The following is a 17556-nucleotide window of genomic DNA, read 5'->3' as shown; positions in this document are numbered from 1 at the left end:
TACTGTAAATGGGTGGTTGATTGTGTGGAAAAACATCTGTAACCCTGAGGTCATTATGAATTTACAGCTTCTGTAAACCACACTGACAAGATGGAATCTATGTGTTCTGGAGCTTTGCTGGTTTGTTGGTTTGGAAGGCTTGCAAGAAGACAGTGTGATTTATCGCAGGGTGTGTTTATGGCAGGGAGTATTTTGACAACAGAGTAAAACAGGACATAGCTGTTGTGGGGCGGGTGCGTGGAAGGGGAAGTCTCAAAAAACATAGATGAATTAAAGGCAAATGGAAGACGGGTGCAGATAAGAAAGGAAATCAATTAAGAGATGGAACGGCCTCAAAAGGCATGAAGTTGACGAATTACTGGACTCAATAAACATACAAAAATGATTTATTTTGAGCTGTATGATTGACGCTACTAACGTCTTAAAAGTATGGAGGTAGACATTCCTTTGCAGGTATTAAATGTACCTATCATTTGATCCAGTCAGAGTTTGTTGTCTGTAACTGTATATTAGAGACCCCAGCTGAATGGTACATGACAGTGGCCAGCATGGACTTGATAGGCCGAAGGGCCTGGTTCTGTGCTCTGCCTCTCTCTGACTCAACAATAATGTGGGAAAGCATGGTAATCTACATGTAATTTCATACATGCGTATACATACATATTATACACACACACACACACACACACGTATATGTGCGTGTGTGAAAATACAAAAAACTGAGGCGCAAAGGGACTCGGGAGTCCTTGTGCAGGATTCCCCAAAAGTTAATTTGCAGGTTGAGTCTGCAGTGAGGAAGGCAAATGCATTTCAAGAGGACTAGAATATAAACGCAAGGGTGTTATGTTCAGACTTTATAAAGCACTGGTGAGGCTTCACTTGGAATACTTGAGCCATTTTGGGCCCCTTATCTCAGAAAGGATGTGCTGAAACTGAAGAGGGCTCAAAGGAGGTTCACAAAAATGATTCCAGGATTGAATAGCTTGTCATATGAAGAGCGTTTGATGACTCTGGACCGATATTCACAAGAATAAGGGGTGACCTCACTGAAACCTATTGAATGGTGAAAGGCCTTGATAGAGTGGATGTGGAGAGGATGTTTCCTATTGTGGGGAAGTCTAGGACCAGAGGAAACAGCCTCAGAATAGAGCGACGCCCTTTTAGAACAGAGATGAGGAAGAATTTCTTTAGCCAGAGAGTGGTGAATCTGTGGAATTCTTTGCCACAGGCAGCTGTGAAGACCAAGTCTTGATGTATTTTTAAGTCAGAGGTTGATTGGTCAGGGCACGAAGGGATACGATGAGAAGGCAGGAGGTTGGGGCGGAGAGGAGAATTGGATCAGACATGATGAAATGGTGGAGCAGACTCAATGGACCAAATGCCCTAAGGTTTTATTATAGTAAAAATAGAAACATGCAATATGTTTAATATATACTTTAGTACGCAGAAAAGTAACAGTACTTCAGAAATGTTGAACTGCTTGGTAACTCAGCCGGTGAATTAAGAGCAGCTTCACCTACCTGAGCCTCCAATTCTTTCTCGTTCATTTCTCTGTGCTTCACCACAAGCACTGCATTGGTGTTGGACTGAACGCCATGACCACCCTTTGCGCGGCGCTTGCTCAAACGCACTCTGTGAAGATGGACCATGCAGTCAGTTATCTGGAAGCTGTGGCTATCAGGATCGCGATAGTAACTTACATTAACAATGCCCTTTAGCACAGAAAACCACGCTTGCAGCTTCAGTGAGGAGCAGATGGCAACAATGGATGATGGAAGCGAAGATCTGCAGCCAACGGTGTGACAGGTTTGAGTGGAATCACACAAAACTTTTGGCACTTGACCTTCAGAAATCAAAGTACAGGAGATGAGATGTTATGTTGAAGTTGTATAAAATGTTGGTGAGGCCTAATTTGGAGTATTGTGTGCAGTTTTGGTTATCTACCTACAGGAAAGATGTAAATAAGGTTGAAAGAGTACAGAGAATATTTACAAAGATGTTTCCGAGTCTGAAGGATCTGAGATGTGTGGAAAGATTAGGTTAGGACTAAATTCCTTGGAATGTAGAAGATTGAGGAGAGATTTGATAGAGGTATACAAAATTATGAGGGGTATAGCTAGGGTAAATGCAAGCATGCTTTTTCCACTGAAGTTGGGTGGGACTACAACCAGAGGTCATGGGTTAAGGGTGAAAGGTGAAAAGTTCAAGGGGAATATGAGGGGAAACTTCTTCACTCAAAGGGTTGTGAGAGCGTGGAACAAGCCGCCAGCACATGTGGTGCACGTGAGCTTGATTTCACCATTTAAGAGAAGTTTGGATAGGTACGTGGATGATTGGGGTAAGGAGGGCTATGGTGCCAGTGCAGGTCAATGGGTGTAGGCAGCTCAAATGGCTCAGTATGGACTAGATGGGCCAAAGGGCCTGGTTTTGTGCTGTACTTTTCTGTGACTCTATGACACAAAAAGAGGTAGATCATTTAGCAAACACCAGGGGGTAAGAATTAAATAGAAGAGTGGATAGCAGTACTTAAGGTCAATACTTTACAGCCAGTAATATTAGAGGGGCTGCAGGTCAAAATTCAAGATTGTTTAATATCATTTCCAGCACATAGTGTAAAGGAGAACAAAGTAATTGTTATTTCAGGTCTGATGCAGCAGAAAATAATAAAAAATCCACATTAAATTAAATAACTGATATCTTATGTACATAGAGTATGTACATAAAGTGATTCTAGGCACTGGAGTTTCTATACACAAGATGACTGACAGGAAATGATAAAGTATTGGTGGCTGTGAGTGTGGTAGGGTGTGTTAGTGGGTGGATGTGTTGATCAGCCTTACTGCATGCTGAAAGTAACTGTTTTTGAGTTTGGTGGTCCTGGCATGGATGCTACAAAGCCATCACCCTGATGAAAGTGGGACGAACAGTCCTTGAACAGAGAGTGTGAGATCATTCACAGTATCGCTAGCCTTTTTCTCAGTAGCCTTCTGAATACTGCTGTTCCTTAAGGTCGTTATAGACGTGCACCTCAAATAGCCTCTGACAACCAAGTCCAGCTCCTGGCCTTCATGTGCAGCTACATAGCCTAGCAGAGCTTTTTCTACTGACAGGAAAAGGGGCAAAGGCGCATTAATGGTGCCTTAAAGCCAGTCACTTCAGGCAGATGTGGCTTGGCAGCTCAGCTAGAACTCTGATCTCAAACCTCTGCTGCCTTGCGGCTATACCCACTCATGTGGAAAGCCTTGGGAGTACATGCTGAGGGAAAAATCCAGAGTTGGAGTACCCAAGGCAGTCCTACATTGAGTTCAACACTGGCTGGCAACTCCTGCCACATTGCTGGTGCCAAACTGTATCATTCTCTGCCATTCAGATGTGGGGGTGGGTGGGGGGGGTGTGCATTGCTACATGGGCAACAGCTTGCTCTCCATATTGTGCTGCCCAGGCTAGGACAGCTAGGGCTCAACATCCATGATCGACCCTGACCGATGGAGGCCTCATTTTACATATTAGAGGAAATAATGGTTGTGGAAATGAAATAATTAGCTGTCGGAGCAAGAGAATAATTTAGGACACAGGATAAAATTGCCAGAGACAAGAATCTACATAATTTAAATCTGCTTGAGAAATGAGTGAACCAGTTACTATTTGGGGGTTTTAAGGAGGTACAGGTGAAAAGAGGGGGTTTTAAAGAGGTACAGGTGAAAAGAAGGCATGGGGTAAATTAATTAAACTCTAAGGAGTTTCCCACTAAAACTCTCGATAAGCTAACACTGTGCCCACCTGGTCTCCAGCTCGTTGTAGTAGACGCCATCTCCATCACGGAAAATGAAAAAATAGTTTTCCTCATATCCTTTGCTGGCTTTGTTCTTCACGTTCCAATTATATTCTCGAGATATTTTGTATTCATATCTGAAAAAAGAAATTCGTTGGTCCTTGGACATAAAACCGGGTAAGCACATACAGTGAGTAGGATTCAGCGCCGTCTCATATTCTGCATCCAAGCACTTGTACAGCAATGCGCCTAAATTTCAAAACCATGCCCATTACTTTACTGATAAATATATTGGATATTGATTGGATATAGTGTGGAATAGGCCCTTCCAGCCCTTCGAGCCATACTGCCCAGCAATCCCTGAATCAATCCTAGACTAATCACGAGACAATTTACAATGACCAATTAACCTACCAACTGATGTGTCTTTGGACTGTGGGAAGAAACTGCAGCACCTGAGGAAACCCAAGCTTCACGTGGAGAACATACGCACTCCTTACAGGCAATGGCAGGAATTAAACCCAGGTAACCTGAACTCAAAAGTGTTGGGCTGACCACTGCGCTACTTGTGGCCTTCTTTGGAAGGTTGGCCGGAACCATGCAAATGGAACATTACTCTCTATCTTCTCAGTGATGGACCATGCTGGGAACACTTTAAACAGCTGTGCTAAAGCCTTCTGATTATGGCTTGCCCCGTCTCCCCTGCGTGTTCATTTTCAGAATTTATTGCACAGTCAGATATGAGGCTTTACTCCGAATTCTGGCATGGTGAACTAACTGGGAACTTACATATCGTCAGGCATGTAATCAATACATTCCTCGCTGTCTCGCTTCCGTTTCCTTGTGGTTTCTTCACTGGGTAGGAAATAAGCAACAAACTGGTTTCCTTCCTCATCCATCATGCCTCTGAGAAGAAAGAAATGGTCATTTTAGAATGAATCCCCATCTTGGACTTCCAAGATTTAACATCAAAGTGTTTAATAGTTTCATTGCATTCAACAACATTGTACTCAATGTCAGTAAGACCAAAGAACTGATCATGGACTTCAGAGAAGGGTGAGACAAGAGAACACACACCAGTCTTCAAACAAAGGATCAGAAATGGAGAGTGGGCAATTTCAAGCTCCTGGGTATCAATATCTCCGAGGACCTAACCTGGATGCAACATATCGATGCAGCTATAAAGAAGGAAAGACAGTGGCTATATTTCATTTGAAGCTTGAGGAGATTTGGTTTGTCAACCAAAACTTCTATAAATGTACCGTGGAGAGCATTCTGACTAGCTGCATCATCGTCTGGTATGGTAGGGGCTACTGCACAAGATCGAAATAAGTTGCAGCAACTTGTAAAATTCATCGTGGGTACCAGCCTCTGTAGTATCTAAGACATCTTCAAAGGGTGGTGACTCAAGACGGTGCTGTCCATCATTAATTATCCCCCACCACCCAGGACATGCCATCTTCACACTGTTATTGTCAGCAAGGAGCTACAGAAGCCTGAAGGCATACACTCAGTGATTTAGGGACAGCTTCTTCCCCTCTGCCATCTGATTTCTGAACGGGCATTGAAGTCATGTACACTACCTCCCACTTAATGTAACTCAGTTGTTTTTCCTCTATATTCATTTATCAATGCATTTCATTGCATTGGTGTCAAAATGGTTGTTGTAATGCGTCAAGTGTAGTGTGTCATCCTTGTCACTCTAACTTTCAACTTCCACCACTGGCTAGCAGTCCTGCAAAAAGGAGAGTTGAATGTCAATCAGTTGTATTTATTTATCCTGTATTTCATTATACTGCCGCCGTAAAGTTAACAAGTTTTGTGACATATGCCAGTGATATTAAATCTGATTCTGATTTTGATCCAAAACCTCTGCTCCGATTTCTAATCCTGGTAATCCTTCGGTGATCATTGCACCTCATCTTTAGTTTTTGGACTGGTCCTGTTTTCATCCCCTGCTGCCGTGCACCAGCACCCCATTGGCACTTAACTCCTCATGCCTTCCACGCTATCAGAGATCTCTCCTGTTCTCCCTTCCTCTATCCCACACCCGCACTTGTCTTGCCTCAGTATTTGTTTAATACTACTAGGGCCACGAATCCTGATGCAGGGTCTCAACCAGGCACATCATCTTGCACCTCTTGCCACTGTAAATACTAAATAACTTAGTTCTCCTGTGTTTTCTTGTTGCAGATTCTGACATCTCCAGTCTCTCATTTTCCTGTGCAGTAGCCCCACTGAGAACTAATGCAATTGTATCATTGGCCTGACAAATTATTTGTCAGTTTTAATGACAAATTCAAGAATTAATTCTAGAATTTGGGTGATTTGTAGCCGATAACCCCAGAAGCTTCCAACACCTTCATCGCACCAGCAGCTTGGCTCACCTGATCATAGCTTGGGACATCATCTCCACGGCCCCTGAACCAGTGACTTCTTTGGGTGCTGGGTCAGAGTCGAATATGACTTGCGCGCATGGGTTTATCCACATCTACAGAAAGAAGGTTAACTGAGTTTTGAAATCATTCCTAATAATCTGAAGTAAAGCAAGGTTTGCTGGCAATGAGTAACTGTGACCACATCACATTCATTCATTTTTGTGTCGTGTAGTATGATCTAGGCGATCGTGGTCTTTACCATGATTGTTCTTGGCAAATTTTTTGACATTTTTGCCATTACTGCCTTTTGGGCAATGTCTTTACAAGACGGGTGACCCCAGCTGTTATCAATACTCTTCAGAGATTGTCAATCAATGTATATTTATCTTGTTATATTTATTGTGTAATTTATTGTTTTTATTGTGTTCTTTATCTTTGGTGTGTTTTTTTGTGCTGCATCAGATACCGAGCAACAATTATTTCGTTCTCCTTACACTTGTGTACAGGAAATAACACGAAGCAATTTTGAACCTTGAACATTATAATGATCCTGTTGAGAGATATTTTTACTCATCACTGGAATTGCATCCTGGCACTCAGCAAGCATCTCCTCTCCATTCTGGCTCTCAGCCACAAGCCTCTGCTCCAGTCAAGTGCACAAGGTCACAAATTCCCACCTCACTGGGAGAGAATCACGTCTGGAGGCCACACATCATCTGTAAGGAAGTATATCCACAGGTCTTACCTTAAAATCAGGAAACACAGGCATAACTTCCACAGGGACAACCCGAGGTTTACTGTAATGATGAGTGACCTAGGGAACAGAACGAGACACTGAATCATAAAAACCATCGAACAGGAACAGAAGAGGTTAGCCAAACTTCAATTATGTTTAGCCTCAAGTAGAAGTTGGAACGGTTTTTCTGGAGCACAGGAAGCTGAGAGATGACTCAACGGAAGTATAGAAAACTATAAAAGGCACTGCCTGGGTAGATAAGACTCTTTCTTACTGCCATCATGGAAACATTAAAATCAGGGGGTCCATGGATCCTTCAGTTAATGGTAGGAGTCCAGCACACACAAAAGTTTGGGAACCCCTGCATATTAGAGGGCATTGATTCAAGGTGAGTGTGGGGGGGGGGGGAATTTTAAAGTTAAAAGAGATTTATAACTATTTATTTACTGAGATACAGTGCAGAAAAGGCTCCTCTGGCCCTGCCTAGCCATCCCCCAATTTAATCCTTACCTAATCATGGAACAATTTACAATGACCAATTAACCTGCCAATTGATACATCTTTGAACTGTGGGTGGAAACCCACGCATTCATGGGGAGAACAGTCAGCGGTGGCAATTTAAACGGGTCACGAGTACTGCAAAAGCCGGCCGGTGGTGCTGGGTTGAGCGTCAAGCTGGCAACTCGGCCCCGTAAAAACGCCATCATGACGCCACTCGGTGTTAAGGGCAAAAAAAACTAGTACTGCAAAGCATTCTTATAACCCGTCTTTATTAAAAATACAGAGAATAGTAGGTATGTACGTACCTAGAACACCCTATGGATAAAATAGATACATTTAGACAGGCGCACGAACAGGAAGGGACCGGAGGAATACAGGCCAAGATACAGGTGGGATTAAACTAAAGTGCAATTGTTGTCAGCACAGACATCTTGGACCAGAAGGCCTGTTTCTGTGCTGTACTGTTTTATGCTCTACTGAGGGGGAAGGGAGCAGTAAATTGAAATTGGAATGGCAAGAGATGATACCTTCACTGCATATTGTTGACCTAAAGTTCATTTCCTGCCGCAAGATGGTAATTTGTTTTGATAACACCTCTTAAAAAAAATGGGATGGGAGGTATAATGATGAACACAGGCCGGGGGGGGGGGGGCAGGGAAATCATTCACCCCTCCCCCTCTCCCAATTTCACCTATCACCTACTTCTTCCTCCCCTCCCTCCACCTTCTTGTGCTGATTCCTCCCCTTCCCCCCCAACTCCTGATGAGGGGATCTCAGCCTGAAACATCAACTGTTTACTTTTTCCCACAGATGCTGCCTGGCCCACTGAGTTCTTGCAGCACTGTGTGTGTGTGTTGCTTTGATTTCCAGCGCCTGCAGATCTTCTTGTTTGTGACAGGCCAAGGATGTTAATTTTGCCCAGCAATAATATTTTTTGGACGTACATTTAGGAATTAGGTGCTAGTTTGGATATGGACACTGCTGGATCTCTGCAGCTGCTTTTGGATGGGAGTTCTGCAGTTATAGACCACCTTGAAATTCCACCATAATTAGCATCAGTGCAGAGTCTTGACTTTCTCAGAAAGGGACAAATGCACAACATCAACAGAACACTTGTGATGACAGATTGTGATCAGAAAGAGCACAGAAGGCTCAACAGCCCACTTATGTCCACGACATGTGCTTCTGTACTGTCAAGACCATCTATGGCCTTTAACACCCAAAGTTCTCCCTGTCTTATAGCACATAAACTTAACAAGGGCAGAAGTAACAGGCACCTGTTGGAAGGCACAATCTGAAAATATCCTCCACCGTAACTCTGTCCCTGCTGTCAGAGACACTGAATCTATCAGATCCATTTTTTTTGAAGCGGATGGTACCAGTGAACAGTGCTACTCAGGGCGACATCCTCAAGACCATTTATGAAGCTACTCTTTTCACTTTTTGCGTCTTCCTTTTATTTCAAATTTGGTTCTGCTATGGTTGGACTCTGTCAGTGTGTTTTCAGTCTGACCGGGCGATCTGGCATTTTGCTGTCTGTGAGAGGGTTTCACGAGGCTGCGAGCAAAGTGTGTGGCTTGAAGGCCAGGAACCCATGATCAACTCCATCTCTCACCAAGAAAGACAGAAATCGTTGAGGCAAATGTGGAGGGTGAGCGAGCGTTCAGTGCCGTCTACCAGCCTGTCACTGGCCGCCGCTGGAGGAAGGTACCTGTGTGTGATGGTCTTTCTCTCCCTCTCGCCCACTGCTCCCGAGGAAGGTCCTTGTGTTTGAATGATCCCTCCCTCCCGTGATGCTGTCGGTTGATTGCGCCGGAGCAAAGTTCAATGGACGTGGTTTGTAGATTGTGGATTCTAATGCACGTCATGACGTGTTTCTAGATTTTCTGGTCGCTCCTTTTTTTTTTGGTGCTAGTTTGGGCAATTTTGAACCGGATAAGGAACACTGAACTGAACTGAAATATGTCTCTTGATTTTCTTTGTTTTATATTCTGTGTCTTTGCTCACCTTTGTTTTTGCCATATGTGCGATTTGCTGGTTTCGTGGCCGATTGCGGGAAGACGAACCTCAGGGTTGCATGCTGCATACGTCCTTTGATAATAAATGTACTTTGAATCCTTCTGAACGCACATCTCATACACTAAGGGCTAACTATTGAACTTGACCTTTAATCCACTTCACCGTGGCCCTTGCACTTTATTTATCCACCTGCCAAACACCTGCAACTGCAACACGAGCATCTCAATCTAATTTTCTTTTGATTATCCTGGCGTGGCATGATCTGTCTGGATAACATGCATGACAAAAGCTTCCCGCTGTTTCTCATTACACACAACATTAATAATTGATCCAGTCTTATCATCACTCCTGACAAGCAAGATTGAACAAATCATAAACACAAGGAAGTCTGCAGATGCTGGAAATCCAGAACAACACACACAAAATGCTGGAAGAACTCAGCAGGTCAGGCAGCATCTACGGAAGTGAATAAACAGTCGACGCTTTGGGCCGAGACCCTTCCTCGGGACTAGGAGGGAAGGGGGAGAACACCAGAATAAAAAGGTAGAGGGAAGAGGAATGAGGCCAGCTAGAAGGTGATAGGTGAAGCCACATACATGGGAAAGGTCAAGGGTTGGAGAGGAAGGAACCTGATAGGAGAGGAGTGGACCACAGAAGAGAGGGAAGGAGGAGGGGAACCTAGGGCAGGTGAGAAGAGGTAAGATGTCAGAGTGGAGAATTGAATAAGAGGGGAGAGGGAGGGGGGAGTTTGCTTTTAATGTAAAGACTGGACCAAATAGGCTACAATAGGATATGGGCTTTGGAGGGAGGTATTAAATGGTATACCATTATGTAGGGAAGGAATCAGGATATAGGTTGGTAATGCTTATTAAGATTATGATGGAGGTTTTAAAACCCCATCACAGGTGGGGTGTCCAGTATTCTCTTTCATTCTTCTCTGCAGTGGAGCAGATCTGAATATTTTTCCCTACCTCTTTATTCGCATCCATGAAGGTCTTTTCAATTGCTGCTATCTGACTGTCACGATCCTTATAGATCTCCTCCTCTGTAAACTGTTGTTTAACAGATACACCAATCCTGGATTGTAAGAATAAAAAGATGATATACCAGTCAGATTTGGGACAATGCAGAAAACAGCATCCAACATAAGCACCAAAACAGTAACTAGACGTGCTAAATTCATATGATAAATCACGTGTATCAGAACTTCAGAATGCCTGAATCCACCATTTCACAGATATAATAGTTCCATCAAAATTATAATCTGCACTGGTCTGGGATATATCATTGTGGACAGAGTCCTCAGCAGAGGCAAATATAGTAGACAAGTGTCAAGGAAGGCTATGTCACTGCCCCATCTCTTGGTCCTCAATGAGCTCTGCAGAACTTGTTTAGGGCCCCAGTGATCTCCAGGCCTTCAAAACTGGGTTTGGCAACTTTCCCAGTTATGGTTGGAGAACAGAACAGAGGATCTGGCTTTCACATGGGCGCTGCTGAACTGGGAATCTCAAGCTAGTCTTTCCACTTTCCAAGAGCACAATTAGTGCTAACCATCTCTATTTTTAGATTACAGGTGGCCTCCGTTTTTCGAATGTTCGCTTTAAGACAGCTCGCTGTTACAAAAGACCTACATTAGTACCTGATTTCGCTAACCAAAGAGGATTTTTGCTTTCATGAAAAAAAGATGCCCTCTTTATATGTATGTTTACCCTCGAGAAAGACTACCATGACCGTGAAGCCTTGTGTGGGTAGTTGTGTGCGCATGCGTGTACATGCTGATTTTTTTTTCTCCAAAGAGATTTCACCTCGCTGTCTTCCCGATTTTGATAAGTGAAACTACACCGTACATACAATTTTCTACTTCATATAGTCTGTATATTTATCATATCATTCCTGCTTTTAGTATATGTTCATGTTATTTTAGGCTTTGTGTGTTATTTGGTAGGTTACTTTTTCAGGTCTGGGAACGCTCAAAAATTTTTCCCATATAAAGGTAACCGATTCTTCACTTTACAATGTTTCGCCTTACAAACAGTTTCATAGGAACGCTCTACCTTCGGATAGTGGGGGGAACCTGTACTTTAATTGTACTTGGCGCATAGTTAATACCAAGATGGGTCCGTTTCAAAGCATGAAACTCACACACATATGCTAAATACCCCTTTCAAATACCGAAGAGTTACAACTGCACAGCAACATTTCACTCACTTGACTTCAGGTTTCTCGTTGGAGATGCCGTAGCGATTGAACTCAGTGGAAATGTATTCAGTCTTTCTCATCCATGGCACCACTTTAGCGTGCTGTTGTGACCTGAAACAAGAGATATAGAGACAGAGAGAGAAAAAAAATCTCGTAAAATTGCAGTTCAGTATTTCAGGTCTCAATTTCTACCCAGTAAATACTGCAAACGCCGGAGGTGTAGTGGTATCCGCGACAACTCCCAGGTTCGAATCCAGCCAGCTCCGTGTACAAGTCCTACTTGTGCTGGGTTGAGCATCGAACTAATGCGTAACACAGTCAAGCGCTAAAGCAGTGGCACAGTTGCCGCCTGACGCGCCAAATTGGCACAGGGATGAACTAAAAATATTACAAAGGCAGGAAAGAGAAAGGAATTTAGCACAGAATGTCTAGTGGCACAAACAACTTAGTGCAGCTATGAATCAGGAAGTGGTTCATTGTAGGGAAGCAAAAACAAAAAGATATACAAGAGCCATAGAAAAGTGCAGCATAGGAACAGGCCCTTCAGCCCATCTAGTCTGTGCTGAACCTTTTAAACTGTCTGGTCCCATTGACCTGTACCCGGAACCAGGCTGATACATATCAGAAGGTACAACTGGAAATGCAAGGGACACTCAGGCAGTATCTATGGAAAAAGAAATAGTTAACTTTCCAGGATAATGACCCTTCCAGCAGTAGTAGCTGTCTGTAGATCACCAAGCAGTGGAACAAAGGCATAGTACAAGTCATGAAATTAACAGCAGTGAGCATGTTATGCACATAATAATTTAATTTCATAGTTTCTCTTTGCCTCCGGGTTCTTTTAGAACTTGTCTCCCAAACCCTTTTCTCTGTCTTGTTAAGCATTCCTTCACTCTCCATATTGTTAATGCATACCTTTACTACATTGTTTTTCCTCAATTGTTTCCCTATTTACCCCAAACTTTCAGTGCTCAATACATTAGTTCCTTTGAGAGAAAGTATTTTCCTGTGTTTCCTGAACAACATTTCAGATGTTTTCCATTGTTATTCGACGTTACTGTTTGCCAGTGCTGTTGCGCGTTTTAATTTCCTAAATGATATATTCAGTCCATTAATATCAGCTTCTCCCCAGGCGATTAACCTGTTTTCATCATTCCTATACAAAATGCTGGAGGAACTCAGCAGGCCAGGCAGCATCTATAGATGAAGTAGAGATACAGTCAACATTTCCGGCCGAGACCTTTGTCAGGACTAACTGAAAGAAGAGATAGTAAGAGGTTACTAAGAGGGGGAGGGGGAGATCCGAAAAGATAGGGAGAAGACAGGAGGGAGAGGGGTGAAGCTAAGAGCTGGAAAGTTGATTGGCAAAAGGGGTACAGAGCTGGCGAAGGGGGAGAATTTTGGGACGGGAGGCCTAGGGAGAAAGAAAGGGGGAGGGGAGCACCAGAGGAAGATGGAGAGCAGGCAAGGAGTGATTGTGAGAGGGACAGAGAAAGAAATAAAAAAGAGAGGAAAGAAAAAAGAGGGGCAGAAATAATAATAAATAAATAAGGGATTGGGTAAGAAGGGGAGGAGGGGCATTAACCGAAGTTAGAGAAATCAATGTTCATGCCAACAGGTTGGAGGCTACCCAAACGGAATATAAGGTGTTGTTCCTCCACCTGAGTGTGGTTTCATCTGGACAGTAGAAGAGGCCAGAGATTGTAAACAGTCCATGGTTTGGGCCAAGATTTTCATCAGGACTGGAGAAAAAGGATGATGTCAGAGAAAGAAGGTGGGGAGAGGGAAGAAGTACAAGGTGGTAGATGATAGGTGAAGCTGCTACAGGGGGAGGGGTGAAGTAAAAAGCCGAGGTTGATTGGCGAAAGAGATAAAGAGCTGGGGAAGGGGGATTCTGATTGGAGAGGACAGAAGGCGATGGAAGAAAAGAAAGGGGGAGGAGCGCCAGAGGGAGGTGATGGGCAGGTGAGGTGATAAGGTGAGAGAGGGAAATGGGAATGGGGAATGCAGCGGGGGGGGGGGGGGGGGTCATTACAGTAAGTTCGAGAAATTGATGTTTATGCCATCAGGTTGGAAGCTACCTAAACAGAATATAAGGTGTTGCTCCCCTCACCTTCACCTTCTGCTGGCCAGAATTCTTGCAAAAAGGACAGCTGAATGTGTAACTCTCTCCAATAGCAAGACTCATGTAGTGCCTGCCTGCTGGCAACACACGGAAACCGAGCTCTTTTCAGGCTTAGGATGAACTGCTGGGGACAAGGTCCGGCCCCTGTACATAGAGCGCGCGGGCCCACCAGTGTGTGGACCTGCCCTGGTGCACATGAACCAGATTCCCAGCTATGGGTAAATAGCCCCACTGCCTTGTGGCAGCCTCCGGAAAGACGAAGGCTACAGGAGTAAACCTGGACAGCCCCCTAAGGTGGCTAGACATCATTGAACACCCTTCCAGCAGCTTCTGCGGCCAAGCTGGTGCCAAATAGACGCCATAAGCTTTCCTTTGGACTACACTGGTGAGGCCGAGAGGAGGATCTTGACAACTGGGCATCTTAGGATCTCCATACCTCACGCTGAGGTCTGTGTTGATGATCATCAGCACCCATTGCCCTTTGAGACAGACGGACGGCAACCACCATTTCATTGTACTGCTGCCGTAAAGTTAACAAATTTTATGACTATGCCAGTGATATTAAACCTGATTCTGATTCTTTCACCAGGAATTACTAAAAAAAAATCACTCTTAGTCCCTCTAACATTTAGATTTAGACAGCCAATCATATCCTCCAACCCAACATTACCCTCCTGCCTTCAGTCCCTGAATGGCACTGTGCAGCAACCCCAAATCACACTCATCTACAATTCCAGAAGAACTGACTTCTTTGCCAGAGGTACAAGTCAACACCAACCACTCGTGGCCAAGAATCACAGAAAGACAACCAATGACTTTACCTTTTAGAACTCGACGGCGCCTGAATTTCTTCCTCGAGTAATTTCTCATCCGCAATGTCAAGCATGACTAAAGAGAGAAGACAACAAAAAATAAGAATATGAAGACATCGCATCTTTTTACGAGCTACAAGAAAGATCATTGACAATAAGGTATGCAGTAACACCCTTGCACTCAACGTCAGTAAGAACAAAGAATTGACTGTGGACTTCAGAAAGGACAAGATGAGGGAACACACACCAGTCCTCAAAAAGGGATCAGTAGAGGTAAGAGCGAGCAATTTCAAGTTCTTATGTGTCAATAGCTTTAAGAATCTCTCTTGGACCCAACATATCGATGTAGCTACAAAGAAGGCACAACAATGGCTCTATTTCATTTGGAGATTGAGGAGATTTGGTACGTCACCAAAAATACTTGCAAATTTCTAGATGTGCTCTGGAGCATGTTCCAACTGCCTGCATCGCCGTCTGGTATGGGGTGGGGGGGCGGTGACTACTGCACAGGATCAAAATAAGTTGCAGAGAATTAGAAACCGAGTCATCTACATTAAGGGCTCTGTAGTATTCAGGACATCTTCAAGAAGCGAGGCCTCAAAATGGCGGAGTCCATCATTAAGGATCCCCCAACACTCAGGTCAAGCTCTCTTCTCATTGCTAGCATCAGGAAGGAGGTATAGAAGCCTGAAGGCACACACTCATCAATTCAAGAATAGCCTCTTCCACTCTATAATTGTGAATGGACATTGAACCCATAAACACTATCTTACTACTTTTTCTATTTCTGTATTACTTATTTACTGTAATTTACATTTTTTATCTATTATGTACTGCATTGTGCTATTGTCACAAAGACAAATTTCACAATATATACCAATGATCAAACCTGATTCTAATACATTAAGTTGATACACTGTTCTCTCCAACTCTTGGTGTAGATGATTACACTTTCTCAAATGGTTATCATCATATAAAGTAGGTGCAAGGATCTAGTAGGAGTCAAAATACTACATTTTCAAAAACAAACACAAGAGGAGGCCTTTTGTCCCTTTGAGCCTATGATGGCTCTCAGAGAATTCCTCTATCAGTACCAATCCCAAACATTTTTCTGTACCCTATTCCATCTCAGGGTGGCAGGACGTAGATACTTTATGTCTCTCCGTCCCGCTCGGAAACGTCAGGGTCTTTTAAGAGACTCTTGGATTAATATATGGAGCTTAGAAAAATAGAGGGCTATGGGTAAGCCTGGATAGTTCTAAGGTAAGGACATGTTTGGAACAGCTTTGTGGGACAAAGGGCCTATATTGTGCTGCAGGTTTTCGATGTTTCTATGTTTAATATCAGCTTACATGGAGGCAAGTCAAATGGTGAATAAGGAAAATAGAGAATACCCGGAGTTGAAGCAAACAACGGGGAAAGCAATACAGCGGGGAAACAGGTCTTTTGACTCATGTAGTCTGTGAGTCTCATCTACCTTGATAAGCGTCCCCAGTTCTGTTGTGAAGGGAATGGATGTGACAGGACGCGCGGGGACACACACACACACGTTTAGGATACAGCTGGGATTATTTTCACTGTTTTATCAACAGATGCAGGCAGAGCTGGGACTTACCATTGTTATCGATCCTGTAGGTGTCTGGATTGATGAGATCGATCACTACTCCAAGATCTGGCTCCGTTAACAGCTCATGTTTATGCTGCTTTTCAAGAGAGGTAGCTTTATACTGTACAAATCTGGGAAATCAGGAGAAGTATTCAGTGTTATACATTATAGGATGTTTCTGACAAGAAATCCTGTTTTTCCTCCCCATCTCCTTTTCTTTCTATTGCTGCAATTTCACCTCTTTATGAAGAATCTGACCATCTCTTTAGAAGGCAAATTTGCATCTACCCTAGGAGAAAATTTCAAACTGTCACCATTCCAATCTCTAGGTATCAGTCTTTCAGTGATTAGAAGCAAATTTTCCTTGTTAGCGCTACCCAGGCCCTTCAAGATTATCTAAACCTCCTAATCCTTCCTGGCTGCAAGAACCCCAGACTCACCACTTATTGCTGGCAACCTTTCAGAATAATGGTTTGTACCTTGGTAGTCAATTCTGCAGCTGGTTGGATAAAACCGAAACTCAAACTAAATAAGTATCAGAAAGAATTTATAAAAATTGCACTGGCAGTAGCCAAAAAAGCTATTGCAGTTACTTGGAAATCGGATACACATTTAAGTATAGATTCTTGGAAGAAAGAAATCTATGGTTGTATTCCATTAGAAAAAATTACTTATAATTTAAGAGATAAATATGAAACATTTTTGAAAATTTGGAGCCCTTATTTACAAAAGACAGGATTAAATATATAGATGCTTTGAAGATGAAACAATTGGTTATTAGGGGAAAGAAATAAATATACATATCAAAATTATTATGAATTCCATGGAGCATGTGGAGATCTTCCAACCACCAGGCATTCTTTCTTTCTTTCTTTCTTTTTTTTTTCTATGGGGCAGTTAGGGGGGAGGGGTTAAGGGGAGGGGGTATGGGTTATATACATTGTTTTTTCATACTTTGTAATCATTTAAAAATGCAATAAAAAATTATTAAAAAAAAAAAAATTCTGCAGCTGGTTCAAAATCCCTACTTTGACAGAATCGAGTGACATTGAGTGAGAGGTTGTTGTTGTGGCGCCACTCAGGCAGATTTCCAACCGCTCTCCTATATGTTGATTCATCACCACCTTTGTTTCGGCCCACAGCAGTGCTGTCATCAGCAAACTTGAATAAGGCTCTGGAGCTGTGCTTGGCCACGGAGTCCTAAGAATGAAGTGAGAAGAGCAGGAGGCTAATCTCACATCCTTGTGGTGCACCGGCACTGATATGGAAGGGATGTTGCTGCCAATCCGAACCGACTGGGGTGAGCAAGCGAGGAAGTCAAGGATCCAGTTAATCAAGAAGGTATCGCGACCTGGGTCTCAGAGCTTATTGATTAGTCTTGAGGGGATGACGGTAATGAAAGCTGTAG

At 43.3% G+C, this 17556-nt stretch overlaps 1 protein-coding gene across 1 annotated transcript in view; it reads right to left on the bottom strand.

Annotated features, from left to right (window-relative positions):
* The window catches only part of paf1 (PAF1 homolog, Paf1/RNA polymerase II complex component), a 42812-nt gene that overhangs the window by 6681 nt on the left and 18575 nt on the right, over positions 1 to 17556 (bottom strand). Inside the window, exons 4-12 of the mRNA XM_059950916.1 lie at positions 16158 to 16279; positions 14552 to 14618; positions 11615 to 11716; positions 10378 to 10483; positions 6896 to 6964; positions 6160 to 6263; positions 4562 to 4678; positions 3781 to 3909; positions 1521 to 1632 (exon numbers count right to left, since the gene is read on the bottom strand). Of these exons, the coding sequence (XP_059806899.1) occupies positions 1521 to 1632; positions 3781 to 3909; positions 4562 to 4678; positions 6160 to 6263; positions 6896 to 6964; positions 10378 to 10483; positions 11615 to 11716; positions 14552 to 14618; positions 16158 to 16279 (928 nt within the window). The remainder of the gene's footprint in view (positions 1 to 1520; positions 1633 to 3780; positions 3910 to 4561; positions 4679 to 6159; positions 6264 to 6895; positions 6965 to 10377; positions 10484 to 11614; positions 11717 to 14551; positions 14619 to 16157; positions 16280 to 17556) is intronic.

Source organism: Hypanus sabinus, chromosome 26 (genome assembly GCF_030144855.1).
Source record: "Hypanus sabinus isolate sHypSab1 chromosome 26, sHypSab1.hap1, whole genome shotgun sequence".
NCBI lineage: Eukaryota > Metazoa > Chordata > Chondrichthyes > Myliobatiformes > Dasyatidae > Hypanus > Hypanus sabinus.
This window is presented reverse-complemented; position numbering and strand designations above follow the sequence as displayed.